This window comes from Cariama cristata, unplaced genomic scaffold, assembly GCF_000690535.1.
Source record: "Cariama cristata isolate BGI_N322 unplaced genomic scaffold, ASM69053v1 scaffold3404, whole genome shotgun sequence".
Classification (NCBI taxonomy): Eukaryota; Metazoa; Chordata; class Aves; order Cariamiformes; family Cariamidae; genus Cariama; species Cariama cristata.
The window spans coordinates 21842-46043 of NW_009614504.1; the positions used below are offsets into that span (position 1 = coordinate 21842).

General features: G+C 45.9%; 1 protein-coding gene across 1 annotated transcript; it reads right to left on the reverse strand.

Moving 5' to 3' along the window:
- Positions 1-912: 912 nt before the first annotated feature.
- UBASH3B (ubiquitin associated and SH3 domain containing B) lies at positions 913-23427 on the reverse strand. The gene is given in 14 exon segments (XM_009699429.1): positions 913-1050; positions 1913-2022; positions 2965-3071; positions 6008-6152; positions 6910-7002; positions 8802-8924; positions 9891-10011; positions 10412-10547; positions 17083-17291; positions 19485-19654; positions 21840-22038; positions 22538-22724; positions 23310-23398; positions 23401-23427. Coding segments are annotated over 14 exon segments (1854 nt in total).
- Positions 23428-24202: the final 775 nt, after the last annotated feature.

Consider the following 24202-nt stretch of genomic DNA (forward strand, 5'->3'; position numbering starts at 1 on the left):
AACCCTTTTCCAAGGTCTTCTGAAGGGAATTTAAATGACATAAACACTTTAGACTGGGTCTGTGCACAAGGGTGGATTTCGATAACCTAAATAAATGGAAAAAAAAACAAAACAAACAAGCCAACTTTCTAAATCCTTCAGGTTTGGTTGGAAAAGGCTTATTTCATCTCCACTTAGAAGAAACTGTTCCCAGTCTTTGTTCACAACGGCGCTGTCTTTTGATGTGCAAACTTCATCTGTAACTGATGTGAAATTCGGAATTTTCTTCTGATGCGGATCAGCGTCAATCAATCTTTGCATCCACGGTATGCCCAACACAACACCTAACACAGTGCTCAGACAGAGGAGGGGAATAATCTGATGCTGCCTGCAGAGGCAATGCCGGACTCTCATTTCCAACTAGTGGTGATACGTTTTATGGAAGGTGCTGAGAATTTGGGGGTTGTGAGCGAGGGGGGATGTCAACGTGTGGTCCTGAACAAGCCTGCTAATGCTTTGCAAAAATAGTAGTGAAAAAACCCCCAGCATCCTGAACGCTCGACTTTTACACAGTGCTAGTTGTTTCTAACGCGGTGCAGAAGGCAGTGAAAGTTACTAGTGTTATCAGAGCTCCGTTTGAGGTGGGAAAATCTACCCGAGCTACTGACTAAACAGAGACTCCCTGCTGTGCAAGAGCTTCAATCTGTATTTTAATAATTTTTTCCCCTCAAATCACTCCCTTCTGTATTTGCGTAGTTATATATGAGAATTTTTGCATGACCGTGGCTGTGTGAGAGATATGCTAGAACAGCTGTTTGTGTGATCCACTGAACATATTATGACTATTTTTCCACTGTCAATAAACACAAGAAAGAAGAGACGTTCTCCAATGCTTAGAAAGGCCATGGGTTTTCCTTGCTCACGTAGCTTTGCCTATTCTTGTAGTAAGGTTTCTCTCCAGTTAAAGCCTCCAGTTGGTCCGTGTGTGAGAGGGAGGATGGGGGGGTCCGTAAGCTGCCAAACACCTGTATCTCCCAGTTCTTCGCACGAACAAAACCCCAAGTATGGAATCTGTGTGAAGAGAGATGGAAATAAAGGTAATGAGTAGGGATTGAGCTGTGCAAGGAGGGAGCTCCCCGAAAGGGCTGAGGTCCTGCTGTGCTACTGTGCTCTTACAAAGTCTGTTTTCAAAAGATGATTGTAGGACTCTGGTGTGATAGCCAGACTTTGTGCACCATTGTACGTGCAAAACACTGGGAAAGACAGATTATACCTTTGTAACATCATTTAAATATGGGCCAGTTCAAATCTGGACGTCAAAGATGCCCTGTTGGCTGACACAGTCCCAAACCCTGAAGGCCAGCACAGCTATGGAGGAGAAATACGGATGCTGCTCTGGCTCCGGTGTCCTCAGATCAAGTACCAGCTATGAATATCCAGAGAGAGTCTGCAAGGCTGGCAGCGCACACTGCCATCTCCTTAGCCAGGGCTGGAGTAAGAGAATGAAGGCAGAAGACCCTGTTATGATTTTCAGTCCTTTTCTCTGACAGTTCACAGCCCTTTAGAGTGAAATGAGAAGGGGAAGTGGTGTAGGGCAGAAGTGCCCTGTTAACTGCAGTTGGGGTGTTTTTGGCAAAGGAGGGCACCGTGGGAGTCTGTACTGCCCCTGGTATCGACACGTGAAAAGCAGAGTCGCTGCAAGCCCGTTCATAGGCGGGCATCTGACCCCATGTTATCTGTTACAGAAGTGACACGTTACGATAAGCCTCTTAAACCCATCTGCTTTACTCTCCTGACTTCTGAAATGGGTGGAACTCGGTAGCGGGCAGACAATCGGACAAAGGGAACAAAATGTCCTCTGCCTGGTTAAGCAGATTGCAAATTTCTTTTCTCTTTGTAAAGCCAGCGAGCTTTACTCCTTGGTGGGAATTACCTTTCGGACCATCTGTACAAAGTCCTTGGAGTTCTGCGGCGAGAGCCCTTGGAGCTGGCAGGTACAAGCCTCCAGGGAGGACGCGTGTGCCACTATCAGGATGTTATTTCCTGAAATAAAGTGAGAAACGCAGGCTGAGGAGGGAGACGAAGCCAGCCCCCCTAAAGGGACTGGTGCCTGAGATCCAGCAGATCATTTAAAATGTTCAAAGTGGGTTCAGTTTATCATATAACAACACATTAAACTGTGTGTGTCGGGGGGAAAGCATGATTTACTAACATATTTAGAGCATTTCTCACTTTTCAGGATAATGGTCAACTCAGTGCTACTTAGTTTTAAAGTGGCTTTCTGAAGAAAACAAGAATTCCAGAGAGATTTCAGCTGTCTTGTGAAGCAAATGCTTTTCTCCTACCCAAAAATTAATTCTGATTAAAACAAGCACTTTGATTTCAGTTGCTGGTTTTCCACAGCGATAGCTTTAGATTTCCATTTCTAAGATCCTTTACAACCAATACCACACTGTGCTATTGAGGTTTGTGTGCAAACTATTAAAATAAACGCTTAGAATGTAGAGACAGATTAGTAAAATGAAATTAGTGGAATTGCCAGAACTTAGAAACATCCTATTTCTATATTGTGAATGAAAACCAAAAGCTAGAGATTTTTTAAATTTCAATATTGTGTTTGGAGAAATGTTCTACAGCCTTTATGGGTAATATATTTCAGAATAGGGGATGGAAGATGTCCCATCTGATGCTGGCAACGCACAGCGGAGTGCAAATGGCTTATTTATTCCCTTGAGAAACAGCTTGCCCTGGGCAGGGATCCCTAAAATACCTCTGCTACTTAAGTTTATGGACTTTTCCCGTAAGCTGAGCGTATCTGAACTCGTAGTTCTGACATATACAGGAGTTTCCAATGTCTCTGGGAGAGGGGATGAGAGATTCAGGTATGGGGATTCATCTCCTCAAAGAGGGAAAGACTGGTCAGGAATATCACCATTCACATCCCAGAGAACCTGTCTTGTTTTTCACCCCCTCGGTAGCACTTACCTTTGCCTTTACATTCACTGATGATTTCTTTTGTTACTTGGTAGCTTCTACTTATGTACGTATCATAAGATTCGGAAACCACTAACTTGCTGACAGGAATATGAGGTCTGTGAGCAGAAAAACAAGTATGATAAATTGGAAGAAGTGATAAAGTTTTAAGTACAGGTTATGATTCATCTGAAAGTATCTGTTTCTTTAACTCTTCTAATTCCTCATATCCCCAGAACTGCGTCTTGTGTCAGGACCACTCTGATGATTTTTAAACTTTAAGACCGAGATATTTACCATTCCTGCATTAAGATATTTCAGTTAGCTGGGAAAAAATGATAACTGCTTCCTCTAATGTGGACCAGTTAGCGGAGGCAGCATACACCACACCGATGACATTTGTGTTAATTTTGCAATGGCATGCAGCAACAACAATGCCGCTTTGTGTTTATTTAGTTATGTGCCCTTTGATCGGCAGATTTGAGGGTTCACCCACCCACATAAAGTCAGTGAGTGGCAGGAAAACAAAATCTGTACCCAGCAGGAGTGGGTGAGTGGGAAGGGACAGCGGGACAAGGAGGGGGCCGACACAGCTGCCTGCAGAGAGAGCAGTCCCAGCAGCGTGACAAGCCATCACCCATGCCATCGTTGCCAGATTGAGGTCTGCGCTGTGCTACCACGACTTGCAGCCTGCTGAGAGGGTGGGCTGACAACATCTGTGTCCATCTGAGGAGACCGGGCAGGTACAGGGAGAAATGTCAAGCGTGGAGAAGGCAGATGCTGGTTCTCTTCACCGCTTGTGCTTTGATGGTGAAGGGCAGAGGGAAACTGCTGCTTTGGCCATCTGTAAAGCTGCACTGCTGGGAAATGCCTGGAATTAGCCAGCCTCCTCCCGGGCCAGGGCGTTCCAGTGAATTGCCTGGCGGGACTCTGGCCAATCTATTTGCTGAAGTAGGTTGAGGTGCACAGAGAAGCACGGGATAGGAAGCAGAAGGCTGTATTTTTGTGCTGCGGTGCAAGGAAAAGACCTAACTTTTCCCTCCGTTCAGTGATCTGAAATATTTACAGGAATTACCACTGTGACAGGAGACAGAGAGTACCAGGAGGGTGCTCTCCCAGTCCCCCACCTAACGAGCTGACCACACAAGAACAGGCTCTTTTCTTGTGCTGAGAATATTCATTACGGTCTTCCCAGAAGGCATGTGTTTTCTGAACCAGAGGCTCGCCTGTGGTCCAGCTGCTCTGCCGAGTGTTAGCTATGTGATACCCGTTCAGGGATAAATACAGTGTAAGGACTTCTATTTAGATACCCTCAGAGTGGTGGAATTTTAGCTGCGGACTGGAAGGACGCAATGCAAGTGGTTTATGGTATAATTAGTTATGAAAAAGAGGGGTTTTTTCTTTGCATTTTCCTTTTTCTTTTTCTTTCTAATGTTGCAACTGCTTATTCCACTTGAGGGTTTTTAAACACAGGGGTGCACTGGGACACCAGGAAATATCAGCGTTTCTGGTGATACCATAAACCACAAAAGCCCAGCCACAAAATATTTGTCACCAAGCCCACATAGGTGCAACTCCTGTGTATGTATACAATGTGTGCAGTATAAATGTTTTGTTTTTATCTGAAATTGCTCAGTTGATGATCAGGCTCACGCTAAGATAGGAAGTGCTAGTCTCTGCAAGAAGACCAGCGATACAGGCATTTCAGCAGTGAGGTGTGGTGCAGGACTGGAACTGTGTGACTTCTTCGTGGGAGCTCTTTGAGTCTGGCTTGTATAAATGAATCGTAAATTTGAGAGTAGAAAGCCCGAACAGATAATCTTGTCTATTCTTTGCCACATGACTGTTTCTGCTGGGTTTTATTTAGCCTTTCTCTCTGCAACTTATGGTAAAAAGCATTGGTGTGGTAGGCTGGAGGGCGGCAGGGCTGCAATGGTTCACTGGGGAGTCAGAGGGGAGAGCCTCGAGTTGTCCTCAGACTGGGGCTGCAGGTTGCTCCCAGCAGCCCTGCGGTGTTTGTCGGCAATGATACTGGGAAGGCAGAGGTATGGCCGTGTGGCTGGATAAAAGGAAGGCAGCAAAGGCTGGCAGCAAGGGCATGAGTTTGGGATATGGAGCCCAACCGGGCACCAGGACTGGTCTGTGCAGCTGCAAGGGTGGCTGGCAAAAATGCTCAGCTCTGGGAAGGTCAGCTCTCCGCTTTTGGAGCAGCTCTGTCAGGGCTCCTGAAAGCCGAGCAAATTATCTTTGCATTTCTCTTTTCTGCAAAGTAGGAGGAGAGATCAGTGGTGCTTATCCATTTGCCATTCAAATGCTTTTTAACCAGACATTCACTTTGTTTGCTTTCACCAACTGTTTTTGGGCTGAATACCATGAAAACCTGAGTCAGAAACCTGCAATTTTTTCCATTAAAAACTTTTCACATGTAATTGCTGAGAAGTGATTAAGGCTTAGGGTTTAGCTCTTTGACAAAAAACCCTCTGAATTTTGATATCACAGGAGACCCTAAATTCCTGACAGATGTAAACATGTTCCCTAGGGTGAGGCAGAATTTACAATTAAGATCCATCACCATGCTAATCATAATAGAGAGACAGCCAAACTTTTTCCTCTGGGGAAGGGAAGGGCAAGTGTAAATGAGCCTAGGATCCGGTTCAGTCTACAAACAGGATGGTCAGGGAAGTGAGTCAGCAAAACTAGTTCTGTTAGCTGAGCTCAGACTCCCAAGTTTTAGGAAAAGGGTTAAAACAAACAAAAATACTTTGAAGGTTTCATGGATGCCTGAAAGATGCCCAGGATGGAAGAAGTACTGGAAAGAGGACCTCCATGATCAGCAATATAGCTGGACCTTGCCAGTGATGTGGGAAATTTGGTTTATAATAAGCCATTCTCAGGTCATGTTCAGCACAGCAGCCTTGAGCCTGCTCTAAGTTTATTCTGGGAGCCTCAGCAGCTCTTCCAGACACTGCTTAAATTTAAAAATTCAGCAAGGCGTTGCGCTTCAAAAACAAAGCCAAAAAGCAGTGCAATACCCTCTCACCCCCCTTTCTGCTACCTGTAGGTTGTATCAACGCTTAGAGTAGCTGCAGCTAAATCCACGGGGGGGATCCAGGCAGGTAGTGTGTTCCCAGAGACCCACTTGGTCCATTCAAACAAGCCTGGCTCTATTCGAATTTTCAGGTTGTTCTCTTGCTGCATACCTAGAAAAGGGAGAAAGGAGACCAGATATCAATGAAAGTAGCTGGGGAGGAACGCAGCAGGACTTTGCAGCTTTAATACTTCAGTTTGATTGTAATTTTTTTTTCCCCTCTCTAAGTAGTCAGTTGATTAATAGTAAGTATGAAAGATGAAGTATTTAATATATGTACTTAGCATATGATATGCCAGGGAATGTAAACCTCTGGCCGGCAGCTACGTGCAATCTACCGAACCTAGGCGTGACTGTACTTTGGAGCTGTTTTTCAACTGTTTCTAATGCCAGGGCATCTCCTACCTCTATCGCTATTTCCCTTCCCAGTTTCTGCAGCAAATTCTTCTTACTGGAGGTAGCAAGTTTCTTGGTGGTGGCAATTGCTGTGGGAGCATGCAGCAAGGAGCAGTTGCAGGAGTGTGAGCAGGCAAGGGCACAGGGCATGCTGAGCTGGACGTGTCCACGTCGCGTCCCCAGTGAACATCTGGCTTCTGGGGGAGGCGGGGGGCAATAAACCCAGCCCTGAGGGGCAGCTGGTGTTAGGACCAGCATGCCACTCGCCTAAGCGCTTGTCACACCACGCAATTAAAAAAGGGCTCCTTACAGACAACGTTGTGCTAATGTAAAGTATACTCCCATGGAAATAATCCTCACCCTGAATTGCCAGTTACTTAGGTCTCCCCTGCCAGGCTCCCTTTTATCTGGTTGGCAGTGTTTTTCCCAGAAAGTGAGGAAAATGCAGACTTTCCTGCTCGTTGGGTCCTTACCTTTCAGGATATTGTGTGCTGTCTGTACACACCGTAGGGATGGGGAGCTGTAGATGTAGTCTACAATGGTATTAGTTTCCAGCAAGGCTTCACCTGCAAGCAAGTTTCAACCCGTGAATAAAACCAGACAAACAGCATTGTAACTGCAACAGCAGCGTGCAGGGTTTCTGCCACCCAGCAAGGAGCTAAAGCAGCTTCCCAGCTGCACTGCTTGTGTTCTGGGAAATATGTCTACTCGTCGTATTTTATTTTTGCAGTGTGTTGGGCACTGTGATGTGCACAGCTGTGGAACCAGGACACATTTTTCTGTATGTGTTGCCCCACGTGCATCTAGGTACTTAACCAGTATGCAAAGAAATCACAGCAGCTTTTGCTCAGTTTCTGCTTCTCTGAGGTTTAGCCAAAAAGCAAACAGTGTGCCGAGAAAGTAGAGAGCTTGAATTTAATTTCATTCCATTTATAAGCTGTAAATCAGAATGATTCAACTTAAGTCAAACCAGCTTAATTCAATTGGCTTGATTCTTTGCTACTATAAATTACCGTTTCATTACACAGGTGGAAGATCACTGAAAATGAGATAAGAATCAACTCCACTATTAGGTTTATTAATATTCTTGCAATGCCTACGGGAACCAAATGAGAACAGGAATCTGCTCAGCGTTGCACAGACTTGTAGTAAGAAAGAGTTATATTTTTGTTATATTTGAAGAGGCAGGACAAAGAAGTGGGAGCAAGAAGGGGTTATTAACCTTGACTTCATATGTTTAATGATGGCTGTAACCATGTCAAACCGATCTATAAATCTCTTGAGAGAAGTGGTAATTTAGAAGGAGCGGCACATCTAACAGCTCTCCGTCACGGCGAAGATGCTCATTTGCTTTAGCCGTCAGAGGAATTACAGCTCCGGTAATCGTCAAGGTCGAGCCTGTGCCGCTGCGGCGGGGAGCGGTTGACTGCAGATGGCTGGATGCCGCAGCCGTGCTGGCAGGTTGATGGCGTCTGGGTCACGTATGCAGTTGCGTACTCGGACCCATTTAATGATAGCAGCAAAGCGTGCTGTGATTGCTCCCAGATTCGCCTTCTGTTACGTGCATATTGCGAACCCTGATGCCATGTGGCTGGGAGTCTGAGCATCCTGCTGTTGTACAGTGATTTATTTTTGTTTAAAAAGCAAGTATAATTTTAGCTGCCCTAGTTTGAATGTGACCAACACAAAGTACTCTAAAGGATTTGAGTTTGAGAAAATGCTAAGTACTGCTCTCTGAAGGTCGTGCCTTTAAGGGGCTGGGCCCCTCTAATCACAATATGTGCTCGTAGATTACCAAATAATTTTCTCTCTATACACAAACTCAGGGACAAGGATGCGGGGGTGAGAGACCACTGGAAATAATTTGGACTGTGCTTTTGCCACATAAACATAAAGCCAGATGGCCTGATAAAAGTATATTGGTGCAGCAAACAGCAAGTCAAAATTTAAGATTGTCAAAGTCAAGGGAAAAGCATATTTTGCATGAGGGGACTGTCACACCGCTGCGTTTCTCACCAACATTGGTAATAACAGCGTCTTCCAGCATGGCATGTTTACAGCGTGATAGCAAATGCTCTGCAACCGCACTGCTGATGGCTCTGATTTCATACCGTGTCCTAGATTTTGTGCTTTGTCTTTTCTTCAGCTGCAGCAGCTGAAGGAGACAAGGTTTCCTTTGAAAGAGGGGGCTTGCCGGGGAAGGTGAAAGGACTTTGCAAAAGTTCTTGAAATGTCTAAATCCCATTAGTTCAGGGCACCCAAATAATTTTTTTTTTCTGCCTTGCGCTTTCTCTTTCTCTGGCTGGGTGTGTGGGAAGATAGCAAAGTTTCCTGGGCAAGTTCTTGTCCGCTGAGGACAACTTACCAACAAGCCTTGCCTGCGTACAGCCCAGCACGGTGATTGGCGCGTCTTTTTCATAATCCCTGAAACCGCCGCTTCTTTGAGGTAAGCTGTGAGGCATATTCAGGTTACTACGCATATACCTTCCTGTGAGGGAAAGGTTAGAAGCAGTTGCTGGAATTATTCGATTAGAGAGAGGTAGAGAGCATCATGCCTGTTTCCACCCTCTTTCACCACAACGTCCGCACCTTGCAGGCACTGCCGAGACCTGGCTGTCGGGCAGGTTTTCCAGTGTAAAACTACCAGGAATCTGACAAAATGAAGTTAAGCAGCTGTATCAGTTCAAAATCAGCAGAGAATGTTGCTAATGTTTTTAAAGTTATCTTTAGGACAGATTTCCACAAAGGAAAATAATTTCTATCCCACAACAAAAGAAACCTCAAATGTTACACTTTTACAGGAGACTAAAATGTCAGAGCTCTTCAAACGTCATTTAGAAAGAAGGTAGTTGTAAACTCATCCTTTTTTCCAACGATTTTGACCACAAAGATATTGGCATTTTTTGAATAGACAAAAAGACTTTTTTGACAAATCCGATCAGCTCTAACGCCAACGGAGCCTGAAGTCGTAGTCTGTTAACTGTAGTCTGAAACTCAAGCATATTACTGGGTTGCAAACTCCAGCTTATGCCCCAAGACCCACTCTGAACTGTACCTGTAGTGGTGTTATTTTGATTTAGGACTGAAAGCCAGCTGTCCAAAATATTTTTCGGATGGTAGTAGATGTTTGCACTGGATGCTGACTACTAACATCATGACTTCATTTCCAAATGAAAATGCTCTTTGGCGACGCTACTTTAATGTAATCTTTCCTGCAATAGTTTGCCAAATATTAGCAAATGTATTATTTACTCCCTGGCTTGTGTTTCTGCTTCTGACTGCAGCCCTACCATTGCAGAGCTCTGCGCTGAGTTGCTCTGCCATGAGTAGCTGCTCAAAGCAACACTTTGTGCTAGGAAACCACAGCTTCCACCCAAGCTTTGCCCCAGGCAGTTGCCACTCTCCTTCCTTCATCTAAACCTAGAGCCTGGGAGACCCACGGGAGCCGACTCACCTTTGGCATCAAAACACTGTGACAACCAGTACTTCCCAAAAACGACATCCATCCTTTCCCCGTGTCTGCAGACAAACAGGCAGCGTTTCTGAGGCCCTGGCTGGCTGGTTATTCTCAGGGGCTGGAAGAAAAATGACAGGATGTTTGACCTTCATCAAAGTCCAAGGGTTTTTCTGAGATTTGATTTACTAACGGGAGTCAGGACCAGGCACCTCTTGCTTTACCCTAGTGCAAATGCACGTACAGGAAACTCTTCTGAAGTTGGTAAATTTATGCTGTTATAAAACTGCTAAAGTGAGCAGAAGATGGGGCCCTGCCACCCAATGCTAAGAGCATGTTTGGGGACAGTGATATCTTCTCTGCCTGTGGTTAATCATGTCATTCAAAAGCTTCTACAGAACTTGTAACTTCTGAGGCAGGCAGTGAAAGGAGACCAGAGGATGAGTTGTTGGGGAAAACCCAGTTGCCGGAAACTTGCCACTACAACTGTGTGCGATGTATGTGTGCGTGCGGGTCCCTACCTGCACGTTCTGGCAGATGATAGTGAGTGGCCCCGTGTCCCCGGGTCCTTGGTCTTCCTGCTGTCTTCTTTCCAGAGCTCCATCAGTGAAGGCTTGAAGGGATGGGGAAGATGTAGTATTCAGAATTGAGTAGGACCTGCCAAAAACAGGAAGCTGTTGGCTTTGGGAATGCTTTGGGCTTCATGTGCTCAGGCTGCAGTAAGGACATTTATGTAGCCTTCAGGAACTGATGAGAATTACTGTTGTCATGTTATTACATTATTATTTATATTTTAGTGCTGCCTAGAGAGCACCTTGCTAGGTGATGTACACACATGAAGAGACAAATCCCATCTCAACAGGCTTTCTGTTTCCTTGGAAACAGTTTCACAGAACAACAGTTCCCAAACTTTTGTCTGCAGGGCTCTGTTAGCCCTCAAATATTCTCATGGAAAATGCCAAGACCTTCCTCACAGCTGCAGGATGCTCACTAACATCATCTGGGCACCAGCTGCACATTACGTACCACGGTCTTGTGGACCAAAGTTTGGAAACTAATGGCTACAGGGGGTTTTCACTCACCTTTGTATAAGCTATTGCTTCAGTAGAAAGCTGGAGCACAGCCCTGCCTCTCATGCTGGGCAGTTTACAGGGTTCCTGCGCACAAAATAGCTTGTGTCCCCTGGCAGGGACATGGCACTCTCAGTCTGGGTTCTGGTTTCTACATTTTTCAGTGCTGTCTATTCCATTTCCCATCAACAGTGGGAATTTATTCTCACCAGTGCTTCCTCTTAAGTGTAGCCAAAGGGATATGTAATAGATCCCATTCTCCCTGGAGGGGCTTATCTAATGATGGTCCCTCTGAATAAAGCTCTCATGTCCAGACATTCAAGGACTTTGACCAAGACCCTTGGGAGTAAGCTCTGACAGGCAATTACAGAAGCTGCAGTGACCCTCTGCGATTCGGTTACATTGTATGGGTTACGTTCGTTTAGTCATTAAAAAAAGCATTGTCAGATAATGTATGTGGTCATTTACTTTGACAGAAATAGCTGCGTTGCTTGCACTTTTCAGTGCCTCAAATATGTCAGAAGTTGCTTCCTGACTAGCACCTAGTTAGGATAAAATCTCAGAGGGGTTTCATAGCTGTTAGAAAAACACCAAGTGCCTCTACCAATGGAACAAAAATAGGTCATCTGCATTTTTGTAAAGAACTGATCTTCTGCAAGATCATATGATTTGCACCAGTTTAAAGAAGAAAAAAATACCACGCTGTTGGTCCTGATGTTGGTCCCTTATCTGGTGGAATTATAATGCAAGGATGAGACTGCGGTACTGGCTTATTTGGTCAGGTGGAGATGCCATGCAGAGAAGCACTGGCAGGCAAGGGGAGCAGGAGGTGGGACCCAGCCATGCCGGGGACAGCACTGCTGATCCCCGACCAGCAGCATCCTTGCAGCAGCCACCATGGGCACGGCCCTCCGGCAGCAGATAACCTCTCCAGCCTCTTGCTCTTACTCTTTCAGACCTGACCTTCTAGCATCACCCATTCTCATAACTGTATTTATTTTATTCTTGGTGAGTTCCCAACGAGGGCTGGGCTTGCTCCAAGGAACTGTCCCCCTCTCTGCCCAAACGCAGACAGAGCATCCAGAGGTCACAGCAGCAAACACCTCTGAGTTAGCACAGTACAACTCCAAGGTGCAACAGGGGTGGTGGATCTTGAAGAGAAGTTAAATGTAGGCAGGAGAGCTTTGGGGATACGCTGAGGGAAATATTACCAGGTGCTGGGGTGAGAAATCATGTCTAACCCTCCTCCTCAGTATATATGCATGTGATATATTGCAGGCAGAAGTACAGTTGGACCACGCTTCCAGCTGGCAGGATAAGGCCAGCTCTGATCCAAAAGCTGCCTGAGTGCGTTAGTGTGTGCCAAGCCCAGGGCAGCTAAGCCCCAAGCAGGAGGTGTGAACAGACATTTATCACTGTATGCAGTGGTCAGCTTGGAGTGCGGGTGCAGTTAGCACAGACACATCCTCACTGACTCGAAAACTCGAATATCTCAATATGAGAAGAATCTGAATTTCTTAGCTAGGACCCATCTCCATTGCTGTACAAAGTGGATCTCGAGCCTGAGCACTCTGTCTTTACTTCTGTGTTGCAGCTTACAGCCCCTCATCCTGTCTCAGCCCTTTCCTGCTTTGCCCATATGACAGTCTTTTCAGGACACTGGCCTGGAGAATACTAAAGATTTGCTGGTTACCCTTCTTCCCTTTGCACCCAGGAGCTGCTGCACAATTTCTGAGACTTTCTTTCTTTCTAAGCCCTTATTAAAAGGCCATGAATGTTTTACTATCTATTTATAGATGCTAGGATTCGCTGTGAATGATGATGAGGCGAAGGCACACTACCTTGCTGTGTCTGAAGGAGAGCCACCAGCCTATCTTCAGTGGCATCTCCTTGATGTTGCTGGAAAACAGAAACCGCTGAAGCTATTTCAGCTTAGTCATCTTCTAAGCGTAGGTCATTGTTTGGAAGCTTTTCCCAAAGGCTTGTGGTTCCTCTGCTTGCCAAACAGAGACTGAAGGCAGACAACAACATGTACTGTCTTCTGGATGATGCCTTGCCTTCACTGCTCTGTCAGAGATACTGCCGTGTCCCTGGAGGCAATGTCCTCCTGGTCAGGAAAGGCCCCTTGAAGAACGGAGATGCTCACAGCAGAGGATAGAGAAAGGTCTCTGTCATGGCACAACAGCACTGGTCCTCAGCTCTGTGTAGGAAGAGACTCCTCTGCTGCATCACTTGTCATTATCTAGAGGGGAGGGATCCCCAGGGAAGATGAACTGGCCGTTCTTGCACAACGGGAGGAAGACAGAGTGGAAAAAAACCTACTCAAGCCCAAATATAGCTGAAAAATTAGGGCTGTTTTTCCTCCCCCTGGTACTTGTGCCAAGTCTGATTTCTCAGGCTTATTAAAGGGGCAAGGAATAGCTTTGGCATCTCACGAGGAGCTGAAATAGACGGCAGTGTAGTAACTACAGCGCTTCTATTCATTTTGGGGCAGAGGAGGTGACTATTTCTGGCTTTGCTGGTAATGGAAAAGCAGTGCGGGGAACCATCACAAGTTTTAGCTTTTGGGTGGTGCTGGGTCCACAGATACAAAGATAGCAAACTTATTTCTGCCGTATGCCTTTGCGTGCATATGCAAGAGCCCCATGATCTTGAATGTTTGGTTTTTGCAGCTTCTGTGGGGCAACTAAATTCTTGTACCTTTGCTGGGCTTCCCGCTTCCTCTGATCTCTGTGTGCTGAGGGTGGAGAAGTGTCTTCTTTTGACTTGGCAGCCCACTAATTTTCGGGCACGAAAGGCAACTTAGAAAATACCCTGCAAGCAGTTTGCTGGGGACTTTTTAAGGTGGATATACATATATATATATCTTTAATACTGGATCTGTAGTTTGGATTCATTCCAAGTAGTTTCAGCTCACTAGTAGCTTCTGCTGCTAACAGGAGGGGATTTCCACCTTGATACCGCACAGGGGGAAAAGCATTTTAACATACCTATGGCCAGGTCCTCTCCTAGGCTCAGTCAGAACAGATCTCCTGACATGGACAGAAACACAACCAGTTCCTCCCCTAAGGAGAGTCCAGTGCTTGTTTCAGAAAGGTTATTTTTCACTCACATACCCTTACTGAGGGGATGGCGAGAATGGGTTACACAGACTTTAGGATCTGGGTTGCATTGTGTGGGATGCTGAAGCAATTTATCTTCAATTATTTTCCAATCTGTAGCACTGATCAGAGATCGAATGTTTCTCCTCGCTGTTTCCAGCAGGTCCAGTCCTTGGCTTGAGAAGAAATCATGCAGGGATGACGCCACAGCCAGTAGAGAAATGTAGTTTAGGTGTATGGAAAATCCTTGGGGTTTGCAGAACAGAAGTGAAACCATTCCTATTTTTAGTAGACAGGGAAAGGATTCAGACCTGGAGTCTCTCAAGACACAACCTGGTTTCATGGGCAGTAACTCTGCCTGGAAGGCAAAGCCACTTCTGCCCTATTAAGTAGATCATCAAGCTACTCTTCTTAGCATAGCAGCCTGTTGGTCTGCAGCTGAGGTACAGACCAGACCTTACCATAGGGCAGAGACACCTTTTTGTTGTGTGTTTGTACAGTGCTCCCCAGGAAGGGCTGTGTGCCGGGCAGAGCTCTTGGGGCACTATTTGGATATTAGCCAAAAAAACCACGTCCTGCAAAGGCCACCCTTTAGCTTCTGCCTCTCTTGAGCAGTGCAACAGGGAACCCTTTTTCAGGTGAAATGTGCAGGAACTAGCAATCTAATTTTGCTTTATCAAAGATTCAAGCAAATATCCCAGAATAGCATTTTGCCTGTCATATCTCTTGCGTGGTATAGCCAGGGTGCTGCAGCCCAGTGAGCTGTATTTTTGTGATGATCTCAATAATGCATGATTTTCACTTGAAGAATGCAGTCTCTTGTGACTAGGAGGGAAAGATCCATGGCTATTCTTTCTTTCGTTTTCATCTTCTGCAGGGATGAAACAGGACGTGGCTGTGTACGCAGAGGCAGCACAAGCCAGCCCCCAAGATCACAGCCTCGGTCCCAACGCCAAGAGCTGGTTCCCATCTCCTGCACCGCACCAGTTCTCCTGCAGTCCCGGTGAGTACTGCCATGCTTACTTTCATGTCTACAAAATGAAGATATCTGTGTGCTGTTCTTCTCTTACTGCAAGGATCCTGCCACGAATACAGTGCCCTAGACAGCAGTGGTGCTTAGGTCATCCTTAGCTTGCTATATTGTTTTGACCACATGACATTCTGTAACCTAATATTCCCTGCGGGAAGCCGTTGTGTAAAATGAGACTATTTCCGGGTATGTAATAATGCTTTTGATAAATGCTCCATATTGTGTGTTCCAATTAATGATTTATAGTCTTTAGCGGTAATCAGGGAAGGGGCATTTCCTTTCTTTGCTTGTCTGGAGACCGAGGTGCTGGAGTTACAGAACATTTGGCTTTCCTTTTAGTTGCTGCTGCAATAGTAATTTTTTCCCATGCGACTCCCTAGGCCTCAAAACTCTTCCAGCCACTGTAAGAAAAAAAGGCAGAATCCGCTAAAGCAGGCTGCTGCAGTGTATGTGGACCCGAGACCATTTTGGCTGGCAAATTTTAGGGGAAGAAAGGATGGTCTTGCTGGATTGCAGACTGGAGAGTCTGGATTAAGTCTTGTTTTCATACAAACACTCTGACTTTGCCCATGTGTCTTGATTTTCCTTTCTTTAAGCAGTGGTTACTGGAGGTCTTTTCTTTCCTCGTAATGTAAGATGAGTTGGAGTTTGATAGTGACCGACTCAGTATAGATAGGCTTGTTCTGTGTGGCTAACATACGGATGAAAGCCCTTTATTAGTGGTGCCCATTTCTCAGAGGGCAGGCAAGAAAAGAACAGACGGTTGTGACAAGAGGGGAAAATGAGTGATCCCTTACTACGCTAGTCCCTGCCTGATGGACTTCTGGGTTGGGGAGGACTCAGGGCTGAGCCAGGGCTGGTTTGCAGGAGGGCAGTGGTCGGTGGCGGTCACATCTGGAAACCAGCCTGCACGCTGTGATTGCCCTGCGCCTGCTCTCCATCTGTCATTCGCCACTTTGCACGTGTTAAGCCTTAAAAGTCACAGGCAAAGGAAAAGGCTGCTTGCCCTTTCTGCTCTTTGTTTCCTGCATTTTGCTTGATTTAAGGAGTTGTTGGATCAGTTTCTATGAAAGTGCTGGGTTAGGTCAGTTCCTTTGGCTGTCCTGTGCTGACAAGGGTTACTGAATGCCTTCCCTTTCTGCTCAGAGACGCTCCCCACAGGTTTACCCACTGAAATTTGAGAGGTGAACTGTCTGTGCTCTGTTCTGTATCTCCATCCCTTCCCTTTGTAACTAACCTGCTGAGTGGTGTGACCGTAACCAAACTTCTGTACCGGGACGGCAGGCAGGAACATCCCTCTCCTCTCTCCTTGTCGTCTTGTGCTCTTACACACAAACTACTCCCTATGCTCCAGATTTGTCAAAGGTGTTTGGGTGCTTAGAGATGCAGACAGCCTTGCAGGAGTGCCCGGACCCACCCCTCATGCCCTAGTTTTTTATTGCTGTTCAACTAATTCCCATCAAAATCAAGAGGCATAAGGCATAACCTTATTCAAAAGGTGAGGTCTGCATTCTCATTGAGGCCAACAGCAGGCAGGCGACTAACCGCTTCCGAAAATCTTGCTAAGTATCTTAAGAAACACTGCTGATCCCAAGTCCTTTTCGCCAGGGAATTATATGCAGAAGACCTCGCTTCCCAAATCAATGCTCAGATTTAAACCTTCCTGATCCTAGTCCCACCACAGAGGTGTCTACACAGCAGTAGCTCCACAGCAGCCATCTGCTCTGGCTCCGTTAACCAGCAGCAATGATCCTATGAGTAATAGTTGCTGTAATATCTTAGCTAAATAAATCACGCTGTCCTCTAATCCCATGCACAGGGATAGCATCTGCTCTTCCTTTGCTTATGAGATGGCGATTTGTGTGCCAGTATGTTTCCCCCAAGCGACCTTCTCAGCCACCCTAGGAGACTCTTCACTTACCCAGGTGAAATCACAGCTGCTGAGCCCCCTTTTTACAGCGATGGAAACTGGACTGAGTGGCTTTACCTACCCATGAAACACCCAGGTCCCACATTCATCCGCCTTCGTGATGTAATTTTCAGGCAGTAGCCCAGAACAGCCAGTTGCAAGGGAAATACCGTAAATCCAGCCCTCACTTGTACTGGTTTGTTCCACTGGGGACATGAAAATAAAATCCCCTGGGACCAGCTCCAGTTCGTCGTCATTCTGAGGGGTGTAAGGATAGATCACTTGCAGAGTCTGGGGGAGAAACAGAAGCACAAATGAATGAAAGGATTGTTAATGGAAAGGAACCTTTAGCAGAAGTGGGGCAGGAGCACTCCCACACCTTTAACCTTAGCAAGGTGTGACCGGCTCTCCTTGTAATGCATCACTTTGTACTTTATCCAGGAAAGCTTTATCTTCAGGGAATTCCTGCCACTTCCCACTCTTTGCTGTTGGAAAGCTTTTCTAGGTATTTACTCCTCCTTCTGTCTTTGATTCCAGTTGTGTCTTTGATAATCAGGAGGGAAAGGGGGAATGCTTTTTTAGAGCGAGCAAAAACACGACCGTGTGCTCAAATCTAATCGCCCTGTGAAAAATGGAACTGAATTCTCACTGGGACCTGGAATTTACACAGCTGTAGCAGTCAGTGACCATTTTAGGTTTACCTACTCGTGCTTGATCTGAAAGAGCAGTTCTTGTTGCTGTTGCTTTTGAAGACAAGGCATGGACACTGTTGGGGGGCTAACAGGTTTGATTCTGTGACACGCTGCTCTCAAAGCTGTTCATGAGAATGCACAGGAAAAAACACAGGTGATGAGAAATACTGGGATGCGGCCACATTATTTTCTTTGTATTTCCTAACCTGGATGGGATTAAGTTAAAAGGTGGAGGAAAGATCAGTGAGTGTAATTCTGTAACCTTCTCTTCACTGGAGCACGAGGAATCCACAATGTCTATCAGTAACTTTCCTTGGAAATGGCTACAGCAGTCCCCTATTTAAAAGGAGAACGAACGTGTTATTGTCCCTGGCCAAGGCTAACTTCTGCGATGGCATCACACAAAGACAAAACATAATCTGCTGAGCAGCTCTGATCTCCTGATGGTGTCAGCCTGTTTGCTCGCTAATCCTCCTAGACTATTTGTGGTATCTTTAAAGGAAGATGGAAACTAGACACTGTCACCTGATACCACAGGGCCAAAACTTTCACACGTGGCTGCTTGAAGTCAGATATGCAAAAACACGAGCTGGCTTTCCTCAGCAACTCCCTTTGCGATCAGTGATAAGTGTTGACCGCTTGCAGCTTCTAAAGGGCAAGATGACTCTTTGGATAGGAAAGGAGGCTGTCACGCATGGGAAGCATGGCCTGGGCTGGGTCAGAGTGCTGTGCACGAGAGATTTCAGCTCTCCAGAAGCTTTGGCATCTGTTTACTCCATGGTGTATCGTGTGCTGGGCTGAAATAACTTTTTCCCACTCCGCCCATGGTTTTGTGTGTCTGATTCTGGACAATGCGCTTTGGTGGGGTTAATCACCCCAACCGTAGGAGTCTAGTTAGCCGCCTGAGCAGGCTCCTTCTGGAGGTTCCCTCCTCCAGAAGTTGATTCATTTCGTCCCGAGACAGACATCTTAGATGGGTCAGATGACTCACTTTCTGGAGGTGCCTGTTTCTCCACACTGAGCCTCAGTGCAAAGGGAGCCTCAGGCTGGCTCAGAGGTCTAACACGGGAATATTTACAGGGAGGAGAGATGAATCTCTAAGCATGGTTTCTCTAAGCCCAAGATCCCAGTCTATAACATGGAAATAATATTTTTTTTTTTCTGTATACTGTGTTGGAAAAAAACATTAAGAAAACTACGTTAAGACACTTAGATACTGCAGTTACAGAATCCATATGAGTAACTGAAGTATACAGGCCATGAGGGTAAACATTTCTTACATGATGAAACTAAATGCTGTGATTAATAACAATGGCAAGTCTGTTCAGAAGAACTGGATAGCGGTCAGGTTAACATACTGGCCTGGTTCTTGAGAGATCAGACCAGCTTACTTTGAGCTAACAGGAGAGTCATTGTTAGAACTAATTAATCCAGCAGGACATTGTTCCTGCAAGAACCAAAAAACGAGGTGGGTGAAATAGCAAGTCTAGATAGTATAAGTAAAAAGCAAAAAAAAGGCAAGATGGTTTGTTGGTTAAGATGACTGGTGGGTTGTAGGAGATCTGTGTTCTGGGTGTTCCTGTGGGACCTGAGGCAAATTCTTTAATGTCTGTAAAGTCTGTGCTGTGTATCCGTGCAGCTCTCATCAGCGGACACGGCAGTCCTCATGCAGCTCGCAGCTTGTGAGCACTCTCGAGCTGCAAATGCAGCTAAACCAGACTGCAACTCTGCTAGGTCCTCTTTTTTAATTTTTTTTTTTTCTTTTTGACTGAAATAAGCTCCAAAAATTTACCTCGTGATTAACGAAGCGTATATCTCGGGAGAATATTGCAGCAACCCAGTCGCAGCCCAGCTTGACATCAATGTTCTGTGCTAACTTCTCCAGCGTGGGCAGGTGGCTGGTCTGGAAGTGATAGGCCAGCGTCACGTGGAGCTGCTTCTTGTGGGGCTCCACGTGAACATCTGCAATGAGAAGATGTCAGTTAACAACAAGTGACTGTCGAGATTAGCAGCTTTTCGAAGGTGTAAGAGCGTCTATCGCCTCTGAACGGGAGCTGGGAGCTGAACTTTTAACGATAGCTCAAGTGGAATAAATTGTAGGGCAGTTTCTGAAAAGCCCTTGGGGAAGTCAAATGTGAGTTCCCTATATATGTTGCACCTTGGATCAAATTATTAGAGATTTGTGGTCTGATTCAGTCCTGAGTCACACCAGGGTGGTAGACAAGGCATCCTTGCCAAGCTGCCAAAACTCATTTGCATTCAGAAAATGATGGGTGTCTGGATGGTGTGATAACAATTATTGTAATTTTGATCCCACTGGGTCTTCTGCCCAAAAAAGACACTTTTCCAGGTAAGGAGTAGGCTTTCTTTCATTCGCAGCTGAGGATCTCTCCAAAATACGCAAGTTAAAAAGCATAATTTTTACTCTCTCTCCTTTGTTCTCTCTCCTACGGTAGCAATTAAAAATCCATGGAATTTACAGGTTCATGCAATTTGATTAAATCTTTTCCCTGGACATTAGTTAGATTAGCAGTTTACCCACTGAGGATGAGGTATTCCAAAGTTGGTGAAACAGACATTGATATGATAATGATCCAAAATGATCCTGCACAAAAAGAACCTGTATTAGGGAAGGATTCCAGGAAGCAGAAAGGTGAAAGTATGTGAAATATTGGGAGTCTTCCAGTAGATGTGGAAATTACAGGATACATTGTTTGCATGTAATTTATTCTTGCTTATTCAACCAAAAATTGCAATTAAATTTGACTGATTATTCAGTCAAAATCGCAGCTATTCAGAGACTTGGCTCCAAGTGCCAGCCAGAGGTAGCTTTGCAAGCTCATCCATCTTTTTTTTGTTCAGCAAGAAAAAATATGCTCTGGATCTCTGAAAAAGCCCCAGAGACTTTAATGTGATAACCTGACCAAGCTGTGGACTGCAATGCAGCAACTGAAAGAACCGGTTTGGTCTGAATTGACACAGTTGCAGGGGCAGAAGCTTGCTGGAAGCCATTGATGCTTCTTTCTTCTGGGTCAATGTTTTTGGGGTAAGAACTGCCCCTTCTGACTGTGTTGGTTTGGAGGGTGTGTCTGTGCTGGGCAGGGGAACACTTGTACCCCTCTCGTGGCTGCAGCAGTTCTTGGACCTGCCTAATGTCTCTTTGCCTGTCGCTGCCTTCCAAAATGTGCATTTGTAAAGATCCCAGCCGTTTCCTTCCTCTTCTAAAGGGATGAAAAGTTCTAGGTCACTGCCAGGTGAAAGCAATGCATTTCAGAGGTGCGATGAACCTACGACATGTCTGTATCTCCTTCTCTGACCCAGGGGCAGAGACTTGCAGTTGTTCTGCATAGTGTTACGGGGTGCCTGTCTAGCACAAAAACACCCCAGGGACTCAGAAGCTGCTGTATCTTGATGTACTTAAACTCCAGGATAAGCCTGTGATAATGAAGGACTAAACCGGTTGTGTTGTGACTAGTCCAGGCTGAGCATTACAGTGACGGGGGGTGGGAGGATTAGTCAGGGAGCTATTACAGTGCTCTGATGCTGTTCTGACTTCCAAGTTTGGAGGTAATCAGAGGACACCCAGAGAGCCCATTCAGCAGTGGAGACCGTCAAGAGCACGGGGTGCTCTGGTTATTTCCCTCCTCCAGAAGCAGCAGAGGACCAGGCAATGGAGCCAGCCACTGAGATTTGCAGAGGTTCCCCACTAGGTTGCCAGGGCACTCGGGGTCTTCTCAGAGAGTCTTCTTTACCTCTCAGAAATGCAGCGAAAAAATGAACACAGCCCTGACGTGGCTGAGGGAAGTTTTGTGGCAGTGGCTTGAGGTAGCAAGTGGAGCAGGAAACGCTCAGCCTTGCAGACAGAGCGTCTATCTGAAAGGTTAAGGAACCACCAAATGTCAACTTCCCTTTCAGGAGATAACACTTGAGACTAAGTGTGAGGTGATCTTTCAACTGAAAAAGCACTGAAACCCAAAGCACCCCATGGGGTGTTCCTCTCGGGCTCTTAGCCTTCAAGCCACTTTTAAAAATCAAATATTGGCTTAACGAGCTTCATTTCTTCATGCCATCGAAACTTTGGTTTCTGAAAATGCCCAAGCCTTGACCAAGCCATGAGCTTTTTGTAGCTGCCAGCATAGTCACTCACCTGCTTTAGAAGCAGCCTCTGCAGCAAAGTCTGCAGCAAACTTCTTGAGCACCTCAGCACTTTCTTCCTTGACAAAAAGCCCAATGAAGTTTGAGGACGTGTAGAGCTCCAAAGGCAGAGGGGCAGGGAATTTGCATTTCCACCGCATCACGGTGGCCTGCAGAGCTTCAGTGAGAGCATCGACCTTGCTGTCCTCACACTGCCAAAAGAAGCGGGACAAGCAGTTCTCAGGTGGAGAATCATTCCTCACGCCTGTGCTTAGCTCTCTAGTGCACTCAGTAGAGAAAGGCAAGGCTTGGGTGGGAGCGAATGGACTACCTTCGCTATCATGCAGTGAGAAAAAGTGCAGGGTCATAGAAAAAGGTAGGTTTAGAAATAATCTGCCCCTCCCTTGTCCTTAAAGCATCCCCAAGGAACCTTCCTAACCTCAGCCCCTGCACCTCTATGTTAACGATGACTTGAGATTATGAGTATTTAGTCTTCTGCTGCCTCTGTTCCCCCAAAACAACCCACTTAAAAACCAGTTACCTCCTGAACAAGCCCAGGCATCAGGCTGTTCTGGTAATAACCCCCCAACTCCCCAGCACAAACCCTTCTGCAACGACTGAATGAAGTGTGTAACCTCTCCAGTCTGAGCCTGGCAAGGGCTGCTCATGAAGGCATGCATAAAGGCAACGGAAAGAGGAGCTCTGGTTTACCATGAAGAACTGGCAAAGGGTGATATGTGGGAAAATGTTGTGAGCTTTGTTCTTCCCACAGATCTGCTTTGACTGCTGCCAGAACTCGGACAGCTTCTGAGCCAGGGGGCCGGTGGGGCGCAGGTAGAGGACGTACTCCCGGGGCAGGGTGTCATCGAGGAATGGGTCACCCACATGGGAGAACAGCCTGAGAGGGAGAAAGAAGTGTCAGACTGACAGATACAGACATATTTTTTCCCAGCAAAACCAGCTTCCCCTGTCCTCATTCCCTTTCATTCTTCCTTTATGGAAAAAATCGTCTCCGGCAGGTCAGGTGGAGAGATGGACTGTCTCGCTTGCAGCCTATTACCACTGCTAAGTAACAAAGAAAATTGGGTTTTAGTTTCAGACTGAGGGTCTGAAGACCTAACCTGGGTCACTGCTTCTGCCTTTCTGACTTTTGGTGTACAAAACACAGGGAGGAGAGCACTAGAAATTACTCAACATCTTTGAAAAGGCAGCTGTCAGTTTTCTGTTTAGGTGCTAGGATGCAGAGAGTAGTGGTTCCTTTCTCTCGCTTTTTTTTGCTATTACTCAAGATCACAAACTCTCTCAGACAAGGCTTGTTTCTGGATTGCTTATTTACAGTACTTAAATAATGTCTTACTAATTTTGCTAGTGCTTTTCAGATAATGCCCCCGTGTAAACGTTCCATATTCTAATGGTTAAAATCCTAAACATTAAATTCACTAATTCCTTTTACTCTTTTTAACATTTATTACTTCATACCAACCAGTCGCATGCTGCTTGAACACTTCTTCCACCTGTCGATGCCAGTGCTTTTTGTCTGAAGAGAGAGCAAAATAAAAAGAATATTTCAGTGATGCTGGGTTATACGGCTATAGTCACATCAATTGCTTGAACCCGGGTCCTTGCTGGGGAAGAGCTGTAACAGTCTGTTTAGAAACCTGCGGGATCTGCTTTCCAGACTGACTCTCTCAGCTCTGGGGCTTTCTTTTGGCCCTGCCACCCGTCAAATCGCCGTACACTGTTTGAGGGGCAAAGCCATGCTGCCTGTTCAAAGTATGAGACGCGGACCTCTGGGTTTTCCCTGCCTGGCCTGGTGTTCTTCTGGATAGTGAAGCATCGGCTTTTGGCATTTAATGACCTCTTTGCTGCTCAGTTGCTCAGCATGAAAACCGAAAGGTTTGGGTCTGGAAGTGCAGAATTGCAATGGCACTGAGGACAATAAAAGTGCAGCTGCCACCAGAGGGCTCAAACCAGAGATTTTCCAGTTACAAGAACCTGCCAACATTTGCTACCTCCCTTCAGCCCTTGCTACGCTGAAAGCACTCTTTTGCTTATTTCCCTTCAGGATGCCTATAAATCCCTTTTCACTCCAGCTAGGAAGACTCAAGTCTTCTGTTCAGCAAGTTTTCCAGTTGCAGAACAAGCCAGCACAGTGCTGTTTACCTTGTAGACATGTAACTGTTTTCTAAATGCTCAACATCAGCATTGAAATGCAGCTGTGGATCAGTTCAGCTTTGTAACACTAGAGACTGCCGGAATGAGGAATTCACCCAGAAGCCAAACGGCATAAATATTTAGCAAAAATTACGAATGAAGGAAGCAGAAAAGGATGGAAACGTTAGGCTCGTGGGGCAGAAGACAGGCCCTCAGTTGGGT